The sequence below is a fragment of the Brienomyrus brachyistius genome, chromosome 12 (genome assembly GCF_023856365.1).
Source record: "Brienomyrus brachyistius isolate T26 chromosome 12, BBRACH_0.4, whole genome shotgun sequence".
Taxonomy (NCBI): domain Eukaryota; kingdom Metazoa; phylum Chordata; class Actinopteri; order Osteoglossiformes; family Mormyridae; genus Brienomyrus; species Brienomyrus brachyistius.
In genome coordinates, this window is record NC_064544.1 from 724917 (window position 1) to 743277 (window position 18361).

At 46.7% G+C, this 18361-nt stretch overlaps 1 protein-coding gene across 6 annotated transcripts in view; it reads left to right on the forward strand.

Moving 5' to 3' along the window:
- The window catches only part of LOC125704399 (probable phospholipid-transporting ATPase IA), a 92556-nt gene that overhangs the window by 38712 nt on the left and 35483 nt on the right, over positions 1 to 18361 (forward strand). For 5 of the 6 annotated variants that reach the window (XM_048969871.1, XM_048969874.1, XM_048969875.1 and 2 more), the window contains exons 15-23: positions 1964 to 2039; positions 3950 to 4055; positions 6502 to 6584; positions 7357 to 7406; positions 7797 to 7866; positions 8448 to 8532; positions 9580 to 9719; positions 11430 to 11568; positions 14373 to 14437. In XM_048969871.1, the coding sequence (XP_048825828.1) occupies positions 1964 to 2039; positions 3950 to 4055; positions 6502 to 6584; positions 7357 to 7406; positions 7797 to 7866; positions 8448 to 8532; positions 9580 to 9719; positions 11430 to 11568; positions 14373 to 14437 (814 nt within the window). The remainder of the gene's footprint in view (positions 1 to 1963; positions 2040 to 3949; positions 4056 to 6501; positions 6585 to 7356; positions 7407 to 7796; positions 7867 to 8447; positions 8533 to 9579; positions 9720 to 11429; positions 11569 to 14372; positions 14438 to 18361) is intronic. The other variant, XM_048969870.1, reaches the window with a different exon arrangement.

Here is an 18361-nt window from a genome sequence, read left to right on the forward strand (position 1 = left end):
AAGTTAGAAAATATACTGGAAGTTTCTCTTCGGCATTTCTGAATGACGAATGATATGAGGATGAAGAGGCTGTGCTGCAGTTAGAGTAGAAACACCTTGCAGAGATATGAATGCTGTTACAGAAACCCAAGGCAAACATTACTGTCCATATGTCTAGAATAACTTTTTTTTTTTTTAGATTCTGGATAGATGCATTTGTAGAATACTCCAGGAATGTTGTGGCATTCTGTGGGGAAACTGCTGGGTTCCTGTGTGCTTTGAGCGGTTATGCTAATATGCTCAAGAAGACTGAATTCTGTAATGTCAAGTGGAGTGACCGAGATTATGTGCCATAACAGGCTTTGATCTGTGTGGCACCGCAACTAGTGTCTGTCCGCATTTTATGTTGGATCTGGGGCCTTACATAGCACAGCCTGGCAGTCTGCGGAGGGTGGATTTTAATTAGCGTTCAGTTGACCCCTGAAGTACCAGGTGGCTTCCTATCCAAGTAATTGCTACAGTGAATCTTTTCAGAGCAGAGGTTCAGTAAAACAGCTCCTCTCGGCCTCTGTCAGTAACGCCTCTGCCCGCTGAGCTGCCAGTCCTAGTGTGGTAATTACCACCCGGAGTGTGCTGTGACCTCACCAACAGTAATCCCTGCCCAGCTTACCTCCCAGAATTCTCTAGCTCGGGACCTGGTTTTAGGTGCAAGTCACATCACCAACTGTGGCCTAACGTTTAGGGGGATTGAGAAACGCGCAGGAGCAAGGTGGAAACGCAGACATGGGCCTTTTCACGCAATAGGCATGTGCACCTTAAATAAGCATTTGGCAGTTTGAATAATGCACTTCGTCAACTTCTCCTGTCTCCTGAATATCACTGAAAATCCACATGACATAGGAGTAGTTTGGATGTCTGGAAGGCCAGTACTAGATCACACATGGTCTGAGTTTGACGAATTTTAAAATCCTGAGGAAAAGTTCAGTCGTTATATGTATCAGTGGGAGAACGAGTAAGCCTTTTTAAGACAAGCTATTGTTATGGCAGAAGAAAACAGTTCAGTTCAGCTTCAAGTTCTCAGCCTCTCCACATGCATAACTAATTGCATATCACTTGATCTCAGAGTGAGTTCCAGGCACATTATCAAGGGATGGCTGTGTGAAACCGTTGGAGCTTCTAAATTTGCGGTCTGAGTCCTTACGGGGGCTGTGGGGAAACTGCTGGGTTCCTGTGTGCTTTGAGCAGTTATGCTAATATGTCTTTGTCAGTTGTTGGTATGATCGTGCATCTTCTCTGCAGACTCCGCATCTTCTCATGCAGCTTTGCTTTGCACCCTTGATGGTGAACAGACCTTCCAGTGTGGGGGATTCTTGAGCCTGTTTATATGGAGGTTTCCAGTTTTCTAGAAACAGAGTGGTTTGTTTTCTGTAACCCCCACCGTCCCCCCGTCCCTCGCCCCCCCACCTGTCATTCTTTTAAAGAGCACGAGGCCCCTGAGATAAGTAGGCCACAATGCATGTCACGAGGAAGAAAACCAACTCTTACTATATGTAAATGTTGGTATCCGTCAATATTCTGCAGTGTAGACTTCAAGAAGCAGCATTTCTCAGTTGGTTGTGTCCAGATCATCATACCAGGGAATCGGATTGTTTACGGGAGACAGCCGGTGTGCTATAATATTTCTGTCTTTCAGCATTTGTGTTTTTAGACTGTCCCGTCTTTCCATTTATTTAGACCATGACATGGAAAGGATTCTGAAATCCTGTTGCTAACGCGGTCTCCCATAGCAACACATTTACCTGCCGATGAAAAACGACGACCTTGATGTGGAACAAGCCAGTCTCTTGTGGTCATGATCCAGCTTCTTATTTATTTTTTGCTAATGAGCCTTGAAATATGGGTTTAGAGCTTTGAGTTCCCATGTGGCAGTGTTACGTTTCTTCACCTCCGTGTGTGACGTTTCTTCACCTCCACGCATGTTCAGCAGGCACAGTGCCAGCTCTGCTGAGGAGATGGGATTCAGTGACCCCAGCCTGCTGGAAAACCTCCAGAGCGATCATGTGAGTACCACTATGCAAGTCTGGGCTGCTTGTATCGAGTCCGCACCCCAAATACATTTTGGTTTGCTTGCCAGGACTTGTCCGCATAAAGCTTTATCATAGTCATTAATGTGTAATTGTGTGTATGAAAGTCCGGCATTCCGTACTGCATGCAATTGTCATTGTTACTGCCACCTTTCATGTCCACCTTCCCAATCATCTGAGGCGTACCCAATTTGCCCCTCTACTTTCTCACACGCTGCTGTATTGGATTCTGCTTCCTCTGTTTCCACCATCTTCTAAGCAGCCAGTGAGCACCTGAACATGGCTATAAGGTCACAGTCACTGACTGTTTTATGTCGAGCATTTACTAAACAACTTTTACATGCATTTGAGAACACATGCAGACCCTATTGGGACAGCTATTCATGCATTCCTATACTCAGATCTTACTTTGGGTGCATACCCATGTTCTGAATGAACTCCGGAATGCATGGTCTTCAGCCTTTTTTTAAGATTTTACTTTCCGGGTTTTGAGTCTCTGGGTTATAGATTCTCTTGGATATAGAGTCTCTGGTTTATAGACTGTCTGGGTTATAGATTCTCTTGGATATAGAGTCTCTGGGTTATAGAATCTCTGGGTTATAGAGTTTCTGGTTTGTAGAGTCTCTGGGTTATCCTTTTCCTGATAAGCAGCACCCCTATATCCAAGGTTTGTCTTGGTGGTACCCTAAATTTGGGAGAACAAAATATTTACCGTCTCGGTCTGTATGATTATTTCCTGTCTGCTCCTAATATAGTGGAGGGAAATGATGTCAATATTGAATTACACCAGAAGGATCAGCCCAGTCAGAACTGTGTGGGCTGGTCCTCCCCTGGGCACCACTTGGCACCATGTCCCTTGTCAGCATACTCTATGACAGCGACGTATTGCTAACCACGAGATCTGCTCACAGCAGCCTTGTCAAGATGTTAAGTCGTGTCGATCACTTTGGCCGCTTCCAGCAGGCATCATGTATGCTGTCCACTGTTGTTAGCATTCCAGGCGACATCTCTGCCGGGGATCCTGGGTATTTTTATGTTTCTCTGTTTTGCGTCACACCATAAATTCTTCAACATTAACATCTGCCCTGGCCGCCCCTGTTGCGAATATATTCTGTCACCATCCACTTCTGTAAACTGCTGTGACCTAAATCAAAGGAACAAACTGCTCTCAGTGCAGAAAGGCTTCTTTAAATTGACCACATCTTTTGGATGGCACACAGCGAAATTCTGCATTAAAACTGAATTCGCTGTTCAGAGTCGCACATGATGTGCTCACAGAAAGTCTTGGGACACTTAATTCTGTAACAATGTTGCAGGTTTATTGGGTTCATAACAAAAAATCCATTGACAAGCAATGTTTAACATATCTGCATACATCTTCCACCCAGGCCTTTTTTTCAGTTGAGCGTCATAATTTGTTTTGACTGACTCATTCAGGTCTGTTCATGCCATTTTTGCTTTTAATTGTAATTCCAGTCACTGGCTTCCGAAGGGATACTAAACACAAATGTTTAGTCTTATATGTTATTGCAAAATTGTTACTAATCAAAAAAATATCAAATGAAACTGTCTGTCAATGAACTCATAGCAGCTCTTTAAGACCAATTTGGGTGGCAGTTTATTAATACTTCAATGTTTTCTTAAAACTGCTGGTTGTCTGTAATGTTATATATATATATAAGGTATATGGAGTAAATTAATGAAGTAATGATTTGTGTTATAAAACAATACATTTGCGATATTTTTACTGAATTAAGTGTTCCAAACCTTTACGTGAGACCTGTATGTAGAGCATTACATACTTGCTTTATACGGTCCTCGATGTATTTGCTCGAATCTTTGTACTTTTCCAGTTGTGCTATAGATCTGTCTTGATCTCTCTGCAGCCCACTGCCCCTGTCATCTGGGAGTTCATGACCATGATGGCTGTGTGCCACACCGCTGTCCCTGAGCGAACCGACGACGGCATCGTCTACCAGGCTGCCTCTCCAGGTGTGTTGGTACAACGCTCGTACACCGTATAGGCCTCTTCAGCTCACAGATCTTCATCTTGGCTGCGGTCCCTGTATGTGAGCTGTAATGATGGTTAGCACTCCAGTGCTAACTGAACTGCCTTTTGGTTCTTGATTGACTGATATAGCTTTTAAGACGTTGACCATTTACAATTTACTCTAACCTTCATCCTGTTTTTCTTACATTTGTTTTTGTACTAGACTGCTTGAGTATATTAGTCAACAAGTTTGCGATTAAGATCTTCTTGAAACATAAAATCATATTTTCCTCAAGAGAAACTGTTCAACGTATGAACAGCTGTAAAGGGTGGTGCTCTTCCCTTGGGTTCAAAGACTCGGGTCAAAGAATTTTGCACTTCCTGTGGAGTGTAATTGTGCTAAAAGGAGAACACGCCCATTAGCCGTGCTTATTTCTCATATCCCTGAGGTGCTCTGGGCATTTCATTAAAACTCTCAAAGCTGATTAATTATGAAAAATGAAGTCACTGGCCTAGCTAGTTGAATGGGGTAATTTCATCCATTAAAAATTAAGGAGAAGAATGTTTTATAATCCGTCTGATTGTCTTTATTTTTTCCGTTTTTATCCTGATTTAATTTGCTTTTACACAGCTATGTTCTATTTCATTACGTGGCTGCAGTGCTTTCATGTTTGCATGTGTCATTTATTCCAGGTTCCCAAAATGTAGTAACACAGTGTCTGGTAGTCCAGAGGTGTGTCATTGCCTATAATCTGATAATTACTTGTTGAGGTCGGCAATGCTGCTTTGTGGAACCAAAAGTTGGAGAACTGGTTTTTATTGAGATACACCAATTGTATCAGCTAACTGTCTGTGTTGGTTGATACAGCAACAATCGGCCATCGGGCAATGGTTAAAAATGAGCCGATATTTCCCCCCAATAACTCCCTTTAAAATGGTGACCCATATTGCTTTGCATACCCACGTACTAAACAGAAAACAAAAATGTCTGCTGGAATTATTTTAATGTTGTTTGAAATGCATTTTGCAAACATCACTCTGCTGAAATTTCATGAGGGGAATCTGCTAACAAACATTTAAATACAACAGATTTGGAGAGACAGTGAACAGTATGAAGAGTTTCTGAAAAATAGATCCGTTCCAATAAAGAAGGCTGCCGTAGAACTGCAGTTCGTCAGTATTGCGAGCCTTTGATAGCAAAAGAAAATTTAGTGCCGGCAAAGAAAAATCAAGATATTACTAGGAAAATCACAGAGTTTATCACATTTGATTATTAGCCCTTCTCTGTTATAAATGTTAGAAATATATAAGATAAATTGTTATGATATACAGTGCTCTGGGATTGTTGTATGCCAGGGCAACCTGTAGGAACTTCTTGTCGTTGGCAGCTAATGTCATTAGCTTTCTGTGTGGCCATCCTGATTTGTATGTCAATACTCCCAGAAATTGACAGAAAACGTGCCATCTTTGGTGGGGGGGTGCTTTCAGTGTTACTGGGAAGGAGTGAGCATCTTGCCCCATTGAAGGTGCTAATGTCACAAACCACTTAACAACTCGTCTTGTGCAAGTTCAAGTGATGCAAGAAGCGGAACATGTAGAAAGAAGTTATGACCAAAGTGATAATGTTCTGCTTAGGTCTTAGATAATCTGCTTGTACTCGGAAGCAGCTTTGTGCTGTTCTTGGAAGCGGCTTGTGTTGTCTTCTGTGTGAGTCGTCTTCGGATCTGGGCTGATTGCTACATTTATCTGTTTTGACTGGTTCTGCTCAGTGCAACTCACAGAAATGCCGAAGACTACTGTTTGCATAACGGAACAAACTTCCTCATCGCGTTTCCCTCCCTCTCTCACACGAGCATGCAGACACACAGCTATCTTTGGTAAATGGCAAGGCCCACTGCACCCCCACGCACGCGAGAGCTGAGTTATGCATGTGAAATACCAGACAGTTGATCTGGGTTAGATGGCCAAGGCTGCAGACAGCAGGCGGCTCACCTCTGTCTCACAAACACTCATAAATGGACCAAACACAGTTTGCCCTGTGCTTCTGTGGGCTGTGATTTTTTACGGATCGTTCAAGTGAACAAGATCAAGCCTATTCACAGACAAAAATCAGTTTGTGAAACATAAGCCAAGTATAACATGTAATGACATGTAAAATGCACTAGCAAATTATATGGTCTATGTAAGTCACACAGTTTAATAAATGTAAAGCACTCTGAATGCCATTTTATGAAATATTTTATGAATAATATTCTAAACATAGGGACCACCAGAAATATCAATCATGGAGGAATAAAACATTTAAGGGAAGAAGTTTATGAATCAGTGAGTGATTTGATTGAATGTTTTAGCTGAAAGAACTGTACAGAAGATTTACTGGAAGGTGTTTCTGATGTCCATCTCTGCTATAGTCATCGCTGAGGAAATAGTTTCTCTCGCTTCTCACAGACGAGGGGGCGCTGGTGAGGGCAGCGAGGAATCTGGGTTTCGTCTTCTCCGGGAGGACGCCGGACTCGGTCATCATCACGTCAGTGAGTGCACCCACTCTCGGAAAGATGAAGCCGCTTCAGTAAGCGGCTTCACTTCCGCTTCCTCAAACTAACGGCCCTTTTTCCGTGAATACATCCAGGAAGTTGCGATATTAACGCCTCTACATTGTTTCATTGTAATACTCGTTTAACTTTATATTTATTTATACATATTTATTTGTTTGCATGCTGTCGTTTTCTGTAACAGCATCAGTTAAATGCTGTTTAATGGAATTATGTGCTTATATGCATGTTTAATTTGTGGTGCTGGGACTCATTGCACCGAAAACTACACCTATATTTCTGACTAAGTGTTTTTTAAATCACCGGCCAAAACACATGCTCCATTCTGTGAAAACAGCCCAAAGGAAAGGTGCCGCATACTCCACCTGAGCAGTTAATACTTTAATTTAGTTATTTATGTATATAAATCCATCTGCCAAGAGGGAGAGGCAGTTGGCCTGTACATCTGTTACAAGTACTGAACTCAATGTTACTTTGTAACAAGTGAGGCTTTTTTTATGAAATTGTGCCACCTTCTGGCACGTACTGGAAACGGCAGTTTCTTTCACCGTCACTGGTATTTAACGTGTTGATCACTTTTATGTTATGCTTTCGCTATTTCAGTTATCCTGTGTGTTTTAGAGAAATAGCAGTATTTCAGGTAGAGCTGGTCTGCTAAGCAGATAAACACAAAAGCTTGATACCAGGAGACAGATGAAGTTGAGGCTGCAAATGTATGTTTTGTCTCCTTGTTCGTTTGTCTTTGTCACAGCTCGGTAAAGAAGAGAAATATGTGCTGCTGAACGTGCTGGAGTTCACAAGGTACACGGTCCAGAAAGTTCTCTCTCTCTCTCTCTCTTCCATCAAGGACAGTATGTATGAATCTATCTGGGGAATGAATATACTTGTCAGAAGTTATTTTGGTCTTTTCTTAATTAAGATGAACGGTAGACAATGCAAAAAGATTTTTAAATAGTTTGAGTACATGAGCAGTTACCGGTCTTTCTCATCAAGCCCCGGTTTCTTGACCTCTGACCTCTAGCTTTTAGCTCGGCTCCGTAAACGGAATCTACATGTTGATGCGCGTCTGCGCCCACGGTCGTCGGGTAGCCTTCGTGCTGAGATGATATTCCATGCTCTGTACGCTGTGAGTTTGAGGGTTTCTCTTATGTTCAGTCACCCCACTGATACACCCAACCCCCCCACCCCCAGCTCTAGGAAGAGAATGTCAGTCATCGCGCGGACTCCGTCCGGAAGGATCCGGCTGTACTGCAAAGGAGCGGTGAGTATGACCTGGATGTGGCCGTCATGGTCATCAAAAGCACGTCTCCTTCCGGGTCTCTCTTTTCTGGGCTCCGATTACGCCTGACCCCCTACTCATTGTGATCCCTCATGAGTTTGTGCCTTTCTCTCTTCGCCTGTCATCACCGTGATTTACTCCCATGATTTAATGGCCTACAGCTGGCCAGTCGGCCTCCAGTTGGCTCCTGTGCTTATCTGTCTGCAGTTCCCCTCCGAAGCCGCTCTCCGGCATGCGGGGGAGACAGAGTGCCGTGCTCTCCTCCGACATATGCCCCTGTCAGCAGATAGTCAGAAGAACTAACATTCAAAGTCCCCCCCCCCCCACCACCCCTCCTGGGGAACAGCCACGAAGCAGATGTGCTGTTTCTCCTCTCCCAGTCTTCAGATGACATGCGTCAAAGTCTCCTAGACCCTAACCAAAAGCAAATAGTCTTATTACATATTATCGTTATCCGCATTAATTATTTGAGATTCATTTGAAGCTGTCTGTTTAAAAGTTATACGTTTCCATGCAGTCAAACTTAAAGAGTAGATCTGATTGGTTCTATCCGCCTCCCCCAGGACACGGTCATCTATGACAGGCTGGCTGACAGCTCTCATTACAAGGACATCACACTCAAGCACCTGGAGCAGTTTGCTACAGAGGGTAAGTGATGAGCGTGGTGCCTCCCCTGAAGTAGCCACTCTGGGAGCGGCCATCTGCCCCTGGGGTCGAGATGCGGCTGCCCTGTGTTCTTAGGGTGGAACGACTCCATCTCCGGAGCAGTGAAGGATCTGTGTGTGTGTGCTGCATGTTATTTTAAGTTCAGCACTTCCTGCTGTCAATGAACTTGTCCGGGTGTCGGTAAACATTATGCCTGTTTTTCATTGTCTAAAAGTTCCACATTGTAAACTCATAACCTTCACAGGGACAAGTTCACACCAAATTAATACACGCAGATCCTTTCAGGTATGTATGATGGCAAAAACCTGACAGATAGGGATGTCACGATCCACTCTTTTCGTAACCCAGATCCGATCTAATCCAATCCATCAATATTTATATCTGCTGACTCCAATCCGAATCAGATTTTTAAATTAATATTTAAATATATGTACACATACTGTAGATGTCTGTTCGTTCTTCATCTGAGTAATTTTGCGATTTCACAGCATTCTTCCTTATGGTGTATCTGTAATTGCCTAAATATATTTTTTTTGTATTAAATGACACTCTGACGCCGGCTCCTCTAAAAGGATGGCATTGCAGTAATTGCAGGTGGCCATTGGGCTACTTTGAGTTTCCAATTTATAGAATTTCCACACGACTGACATCTCAATAGTTCCAAGCCGTGTGCCTCAGGCTCGCTGCTGCGTGTGAAGGACCTACACAACCTGCGCAGCCGACGCAATGTAGATAAACACGGAAAATTTAACGTAACTGGCTTTGGATTGGGCTTTGGTAGCCAATACCAATTAAACTTTACATGGCTTGGCCCCAGTTGCGATCTTTGTCAATCAAAGTTCCTGAAAAAGCACTGTAGCCATTACAGTGTCTAAAGGCACTCCGTGGGTTTACAGTTAGCTGGATTTAAAAGTTTAAAGTAAATAATCCTTCAGGAGATGAGACCTTGGCAGGCACCATGCGTCGTCATTCTCCCCTGTTCAGGCTGCCAGCTAGATCATAGCCGGACTCCTCTCGGTCTCTCCACAGGTCTTCGCACTCTGTGCTTCGCCACGGCCGACATCTCGGAAGCCGCCTACAGAGAGTGGCTGCAGACACACCACCGGGCCGCCACCGCACTCCAGGACCGGGCCGTGAAGCTGGAGGAGAGCTACGATCTCATCGAGAAGGTCAGGAGCGCAGCGTGGTGGGCGGATGCTAGTGGGACTCGCTCAGCAGAACGGGTCAACAAGCACAAGCAAACAGCCATCAGCAAATGGGTCGGTGGGAAAACAAACAAGTGTCGATGACAAACATCTGTCTGCAAACGAGTCATTTGACAGCAAATGAGGCTGCCGATGGCAATCTGTCAACAAATGAGTCACTTACCGCCTATTGACACAAAATATTGTATGTATCCGCATGACCAAGGTCAGATTTTCTGGCTTTTAGATAACATTTCTACCCTCCTCTAACACAAAGTCTGCTCAGTCCGTCAGATTCGGATCGTTAATTGTTAAAACCTTTTCCCAGAGTCCCTGCTCCTCTGGCAGTGGAGAGCTGTAAGTGGGTCTTAATGGGAAATGCAGGTGCAGGCCTCAGGCTTCGGCAAATAACAGATGCAGGATCTTGTAGCTTCCAGTAACATTATGTACTTAACTGATTTAATAACCCGCTCTATAAATGGATAATCTATTATACTGGGTCAGCCTGATTGTTAGGTATTGTAGTGTTTAAGGACACGGAATGCTACAATACCTAAATAAATGCAAAGAAACCCATCGGTTAAAGCCTTACTGGATTGGCGCAGCATGTGCAAAGCGAGCCCCTGTACATACCTCAGGAAACCCCTAAGCGGTCTGTTTATTCTACCCTGAAGCCCATTTCACCAGGCGACCAAGCTAAGAGTGCAGATTCACCTAATTCTCTGCACTTAGCATCAGAGGTCCTGAGGTTCAAGGGCTCGGATCTGGTCCAGCGGCGTTTTCCAGCTTCTGTGTGATTAATGTAGGCTACAGGTGGCAAACAAGCTCTGAGTTTGCCCAGCGCCGAGGTTGCAACGCGGGTAGAATCACTGCCCTGTTAAATACGGTACTTTTGAAGCACAAGTCAAACAGAGGTGACAGTACTCATAAATCACTCCCAGTCAGAGCATGGCAGCATGGTAGTGCGCGCAAGTAAATGGATTTAATGACCCACATAAAACCCTCCTTTATTGCGAATGGCTGCAGCTCTTTGCTGTAGCCACTAAGTGGCAGCAAGTTTCCTGAAATGGGTTTTGCAACAAAAGAAAAATGAGAAATGACTTGTGGTTTACCTGTGATCCTGACAGAACCTGGCAGTTTGGTGTATAATGATTTTTGCGCTGTAATTTAATTTTTGTTTTTAAACGCTTAAAAGAAAAAAAAATATGTAAGATTCGTTCCTCTTGTTGCTCCAAATGGCTGAAAGATATGTTTCAAAGAGTATTTTCAGAGATTCTTCGGTTATATCTGACACTAGCTCTTTGACTTTTGTGCAGTTGTTTATAGTTGACAGAGCAGTGGATACATGGTTGAAAAATTCCACTGGCCTGACTTTCCCTCGAAAGTGCCTTTCTGCTGGGTGCGGTCAGCATTCCTGTTTTCCAATTACAGATGTGACTCTGTCACCAGCTCCTGGAAAACACCTGCTTTAGCACAACTGTGTGCCCATGCATGCGTTCTACGAACCAACTGTAACCATAAACTTTCCTTTTTCCTAGTTTTATATATATATATATATATATATATATATATATATATATATATATATATATATATATATATATATATATATATATATATATAAACAACTTTCCTTCCCATCACATTGTTCTTGCGAGGTGGCAGGTTCTAAACGTCCTGCTTACGTCTGTGCAGAACCTGCAGCTGCTGGGTGCCACCGCCATTGAGGACAGGCTCCAGGACGAAGTCCCCGAGACCATCGAGACTCTGGTGAAGGCCGATATCAAGATCTGGGTCCTGACAGGAGACAAGCAGGAGACCGCCATCAACATCGGTAAGACAAAGCCACATCCCGTGTTCAAGCAGTGCGTCACCCTCTCTGAAACCCTGCAGGCCATTGGGCCGGAACCAGGTGCATCGAATGCGGCAATTCAGGTTTCCACGATCAAATTACAACCTAGTTATCAACTTAGTTAAACCCACATGGATGCCAACACCTGCCCCGCCTCCCCCCACATGCAGCGCACTCTGCATAAGTCGGACATGCGTGCGCGTGTGTGCAGCTTGCAGGTGGAACCATATGTCTATGCAAAAACACATGCGCGCAAAAGTCGCATTTGTTAATATCCAGGCTTCAGCGGCGCCATTATCCTAACCAAGAGACAGAGACAGATATGAATAGTGTGAAAACACACACACACACACACACACACAAACGCACACGTCTGCGTAGATATGGGGGAAGGTGGCTGTTATTACGAGCCCTGACACGAAACATGTGTAGAGCGCAAGCCGAAATCGTCCACCAAGAAGGGGAGAGCTATTAGCCCTCAGATGTGGGAGTATTAGCTAAACGGCTAAAACGTGTCGGGCCGCACCAGAATCCCATTACGGATGGGCAGGAAAGAGCTGTATTAAAAGGTCCCGGTTGGCGGCCACCTACCGCTGGGCTTGAATCGCTCCTTTGTGAGCGCGTTCCAGCCGCGCCACGCTCGCTAGCCTGCGCCGGCAAGGGAAAGTATTTTTACAGGCCTGCAGACCGACTGGGCTGCTCTGTGAAAAGAGTGAATATTTACTTTGTTTCCCGCCGTTTCCCCGGTGAAGCATACCCTCTTGGGGGCTCCGGCGCACATCCCCCCCCCCACTCCTGGTGATGGATATGCATGCCTATGCCCCTACAGTTCTTCTGGCACCTCTACATCCGGCGTGAGCAAGCAGGTCGTTACGGCAACCCTGCGGCAGGAGCTCGCTTAGATCACTGACCGCGGCCTTTGGGTCAGGGGACCCGTCTACTCCGTCGGCAAGTCGCACAGCTTGGAACGATCAGGGTCCGGGATCCCAGTTGGCGCCACATCTGTTACACGGGGAACTCGGCCCACAGAAAGTTCAGGCCATTTTATAACACGGAACGACTCGTAAAGCTCGTCAGCTGCGGCTCCCCCATCCCACCCGGCCTTCCGGGCCTCATCCGCTAACCGGTGTCGGGACTCGGGGAAAGACGCGGGACTCAGGCATGTCAGCGCCGTGAGGCTGCTAAGCATCTGTAGCCTCAGCCATCAAGAGAGCCGGTCTGATGACAGCCCGTCTTCTGGAAAACGAGGAGACGGTGCCACGCGGTAAACCTCGCAGAACTGTATTCAAGACTACAAGGCTGCCGCGTCCCAGTGGGGCTCCTATGGAGGTACCACGAAGTAATTACATACCAGTGCATCCCAGCGTACTTTGCTGGGTTAGTTCTGTCATCTCTAAAATGATGCTTTTTAAAGATCTGCAGGGCTAAACTGACAGAGTACTGTCCGTTTAACACGTTGGTGTCTCTGAAATCCCAAGGCAGCGGCATTGAGACGAAAACAAACATAATCATTCCGTAAAACCGGAAACTGCCCCATTTCCCCTCGTTATGTTTGTGGTTTGGGCAGTTTCGTCATGTTTTATATGGGTAAATATTTTATGTGCTGAAAATTAGTGCCAACTGGGGAGATAGAAACAGAGGGAGCGTCTGTTTGTCAGATCTATGGGCCTGGTCACATGACTCCAAAAAGTACGGCCTAGGATTTCATGGTGAAAGTCATAACCCCACTGTCCGTTTACCTGCCTGCAATTTAGGGGCATCGCTGATGCTCAAAGCACAGTAGGAACCTGGGGGAGAAGAGACCTTTTGAAAAAGACCTGTTAATGGAGGCTGTGCCCTGAGCTTCCTGAGCTTATGGGACGTGGATGGATAGATACGAAGGATTCCTCATTTTCCTTATTATATACAACAGATGTTCTTCTTAGAAAAAAATACCAATTAAACGTAACACATCCTTGCAGTGTCAAGACAGCCCAGTGAATATGAGTCAAGCATTTTCGAGGGCCTACTCTAATAATACAAATAATAAGGGAAGGGGGCTCTGGGAGATTCAGGTGGAGCCGTGTGCCAAGGCCTAACTGATAGGCCCGGAGCGCGGAAGGGGCGCCGTGCGGCCGTTGGGTTGCCTGGCCTCCCTCTCCGCTCTTCCGCTCCAGCTGGAAGGCATTTGCAGTTCGCTCAGCTGTGGGATTCCTCCTCTCAGCACCTTTATGTAGAGCTCACGGTCACCCTGGGATCGCCTGATAGGGAGATTTAGTTGGGAAATAAAAAAAAAAACTCCAACGTCTCAGCGTCTGGCTACGAGCTCATTTCAGATGCTTCTTCTCTCTGGCTGTGGGGTGTTTTTTTATTTATTTTTTTGGGTAAGTCGGAAGGAATGAGCTCCCGGCAGACTTTATGTATGTCAGCAGGACCCTATGAATGTCCGTTTATCAACAGAACGTTTGTCAATACGAATCAGATACGGATGCTACCACGGCGCACCACCGCTTGACCTTAACGCACCATGGAAGAGTCTCAGATGTCAGACGGCCCCTTTTCCTTTCCCCATATGCTTTATTTTATCTCGGAGCGTTTTTGATTTATGCCTTGTTAGGAAATGGAGTGCAAGTTCAAAAATAAAAAAAAAGAGTAAGAAGAAACGAAACTGTGAGGCCTGTCTTGTTACATAATGCAGTGAAAGACACGAGTGTGCTTGTCAACTCAGGGGAGAGGCTGTACAGTGACGTAGACGTGAAATGAGATGTAGCGTGCCCTCATTGTTGAACTCTGCCTCCTCCCTGCAGGACACTCATGCAAGCTGTTGAGGAAGAACATGGGACTGCTGCTTGTCAACGAGGACACTTTGGACGTGAGTAGACCCTGGAACCACGCAGAGACCCCCAGCTCGGGTCAGCACCCAGCCTGCAGCCGCTCAGTCTAAACCTCTGCTTGTGCCGCCTTAATTTCCGTTTTGGGGCATCCCATAATATGCCAGTCCGGGCTGATTGTTGGTGAAAGGGCCTGGGTTGTGAGCACTCGAGTGATGGCACGGCTCCTGGGAGTCTGACGTGGGACCAGATGGAGGGTTTTAAACACACATCATTTATCTGTGACTGATTCCGTCTGCGTTTGGAGACAGTGCGGGCCACCAATCCCAGTGCGGGCCACCAATCCCAGTGCGGGCAACCCATCCCAGTGCGGGCCACCAATCCCACTGCGGGCCACCCATCCCAGTGCGGGCCACCAATCCCAGTGCGGGCCACCAATCCCAGTGCGGGCCACCCATCCCAGTGCGGGCCACCAATCCCAGTGCGGGCCACCCATCCCAGTGCGGGCCACCAATCCCAGTGCGGGCCACCCATCCCAGTGCGGGCCACCAATCCCAGTGCGGGCCACCAATCCCAGTGCGGGCCACCCATCCCTGTGCGGGCCACCAATCCCAGTGCAGGCCACCCATCCCAGTGCGGGCCACCAATCCCAGTGCGGGCCACCCATCCCAGTACGGACCACCAATCCCAGTGCGGGCCACCCATCCCAGTGATTCTTAGTGACAGACTGACTCACATTCATGACCATTCGTGGAGATGGTTTCTCTACGCTTGTCTTCTCCACTCGTTTCATTTCTCTTCAGTAGCTCAGCTGATGCTTTTATATAAACCATCGTGTCGTTCTGACCTGTTCACATGGCTGGGTGTCTTAATGGAAAACTTCAGATTAAGCTCTTTTATTTAAAACATAATTGTGCTGTTCCTCCTCCTCGGACTTCGGCTGCTGTTGTATTTCTTACCTCTAAGCTCCATGTGCTGACTGGCCAGAGCAGCCTGCCTGTTATGGGAGCTTTCAGAAAATCGGACATGATTATCCAAGCCCCACCCATTCCCAGTTCCCCCTTTTGTCTTTTATCCTTTTACTCTCGCCTGCTTCCCTTTTTACTCATCTCACTGGTTCTTGCGAGTTTGTCCATCATCCTTTGTTACCTTCCCCCTGCTTCTCAGTCTGTGTCCTGGCTCCGTAACTGGGGATGCCTGTTTGCCTCGCACCTGTTCCAACTCTGTCTCTCTCTCCCTGTAACTGCAATCGCTGCTGTCCCACAAACCATTAGCACAGCATCGCATGGGCTGAGAGGACGGTGGGTCGCCCAGACCCGAGTATTTGTCGGGGTCATCGGCATCCACAGGAGCAGAACCAAGAGACTGGGGGGGGTGCCTCTGTAGTGCTGTGTCCCTGAAATGGTTGGGGTCAACGGCCCCCTGCTGGGTGAGCATGTGGAAAAACCCAAGGCACACCAGGGAGCGAGCTCCTCACGGTGCCGATGAGCTGGTCATACTCATTTCTGATGTGTTATTCTTATTAGAATCGCACAATGATGTCCCCCATGCCTCACAGAAATGCCCTCACCCATGACTCGGAGCCGTCACGCTTTTTACAGGTAGCTGGGGAACAAACGCTCGTACATTTGACATTGGGCATAGTCTGGAGATCGGTTAAGGAGTCAGCAGCATGGCCCCGTGTACCTCCAAAAACATGCCTAAGGCCCAGTGTAATCTAGCGCCATCGTCTCTAGGCAATTCTGAGCTATGGGAAGGACATTAGCGTGCCGCACTGACGTCCGGCACCCCGCTGCTTTGGCCCATCGTCTCACGGCCGTGCTGAGCGGCAGCCTGTTAGATTTATTATTTTCTGTGTGAACTCATGGACATTTTCACTGAAGTTACTTCAATTGCCCAGAAACTGCACTCCCTCGGAGACCCGTCGCAATATAAGTCGTCGCTTTTGTTGCGATTTGTAGTTCCATTATTCTAAGTTATTGCGTTACGGTATTTGCGGTGCCCATGTGGAGGGATAGTGTTGGCACGGGGGGGCGGAGGGACGGTGGGGGGCCAAGGAATGAGGGAGCACCTCATTGTTTTCTTAGATTTCTCAGCCCAGTGGGAATCGTTTGCAGCCTGGCCTGATGCGGTGTGACAGACAGCGCTTCCCAAGATAAACACCGAGCTCCCGGAATTAACCCCGGCAGTAATGAGAGAAAGGGGGTGTGTCGGGGGGTGGGGGGGGTTTGGGGGGCTTTGCTGACTCTTTACTACGGGTACAGCAAAAAACAGGCAGGGTGATGTTCCCATGTAACAAAAACAGTCTCCAAATTTAAAGGCATCAGTCTGTTTATTTGTGTTTTGCTGGGATCATTAATTGCATGTGCTGACAGTCTTGGAAATCTCTACAGATAAAGAATGTGGACACACACGTCTGCATGTGTGCGTCCCTGACAGAGAGAGGGAAGTACAAAAAAATCAGCCTAGTCGAATATATACAAAACATAACCCACTTTAATCTTTTGTAATCTGTAAATGCAAAAGCTGGCTTTGTTTATGAAACTGTTGTATATATATATATATATATATATATATATATATATATATATATATATATATATATATATATATATATATATAAAGAAAAATTTAACTGTAAACGTAGAACAATTTATGTCCTGGCATCCCATCGTGAGGAACTGCTGGAAGCTGGTTTTGTAGTTCACAGCGTGGAAAAGGGAAAATGGAACCCTGAACTACAAGAGAAAAGCGTTACATGATTTTTGTGTGGATATCTGTGTTCACCTGTGTTCACCTGTGTTCACCTGTGTTCCTGTGTCCCAGGATAAGCGTGCACTGTGTGCACATTTAGCTATTGGCTCATGGTTTTTACTGCCCATCTTTTCCATGCCACCGCTTTTATGAAATGCACTAATGGTACAAGAAGACAGAGTCCGCGATGAGGCTGGAGCCACATGCCCGTCAATTAATGGATGGCCTCATCTCCCTCGGTGGTCACGGACAACCTTAGACATAACAAAGAGGAGATGCTGAACTGGAGCTAATATGCTGCGGGGGGAGGGACAGAGGCTGTAAGGCCAGTGGCTGCAGGGCTTCGTCCTGCTGGCCGCGACAGCTGAAATCCTGATTACCTCTGAGGTCAAAGGTCACGGGTTTGTATCGCAGCGTGTGCACTGTTTGCTTAACCCGACTCGCAAAGTTCAGGTTCCTGAGGCCCCCTCCCGTTGCGACTGTGGCTCCGGGGGACAGAGTGTCCCGTAGGGGACTCCCGCCGTCCTTGTCTATCTTTCAACAGAGCTCCTCTGCCCAGAACTCCCCGTTTGCTGGTTTCCCAGCCACCATACTGCCCCCAGTCCCCTGCTGTCATCCCCAACGGTGCCTCCCTCTGGCCCCGCCCTCCTCTTCTGCGTAACCCGACGCCCAGTGCTTTTGTCGTTTCCTTTAATCCGGGTTTCGGCTCTTTATCTCCAGGAGAGAGTACTAAGGGACACGGGGGCACCCTGCTCCCCCTGACCTCCGGGGCTCGGAGGGGATGGCCCTTCGCCTCCGGTGTCCGAGAGGAGTGTCTACTTTAAAGAAAAGCCCATGATGCTTTGCACAACTTCGTATCCCTGGACCCGTCCTAAGCACACAATCCATTTAGGCTTTCCTGCTAACTCAGGCTTTTACCTGGAAAAAAATATATTAGCATCATTTACTACGCTTCGGTCTAACTGGTTACCAGACGATACCTGGAACATCCCTTTCCTTGCCTTTTTTTCTTGGGAGTTTAATTTGTTTGCCCTCATCCCATCTTCCCGAGCCCCCTGACCGGCCGCTTAGCTTGTGATGTGAGGTCCAACTGGTCCATCCAGCCCACTATAAAGAGCGCCAACCCCACTGGAGTCGCGCTAGAGCCACTCTGGCCTCTGGCCGATGGGCAGTGGCTCCCTGAGCAGGCAGCAGGTAAACCTTCACCCCCA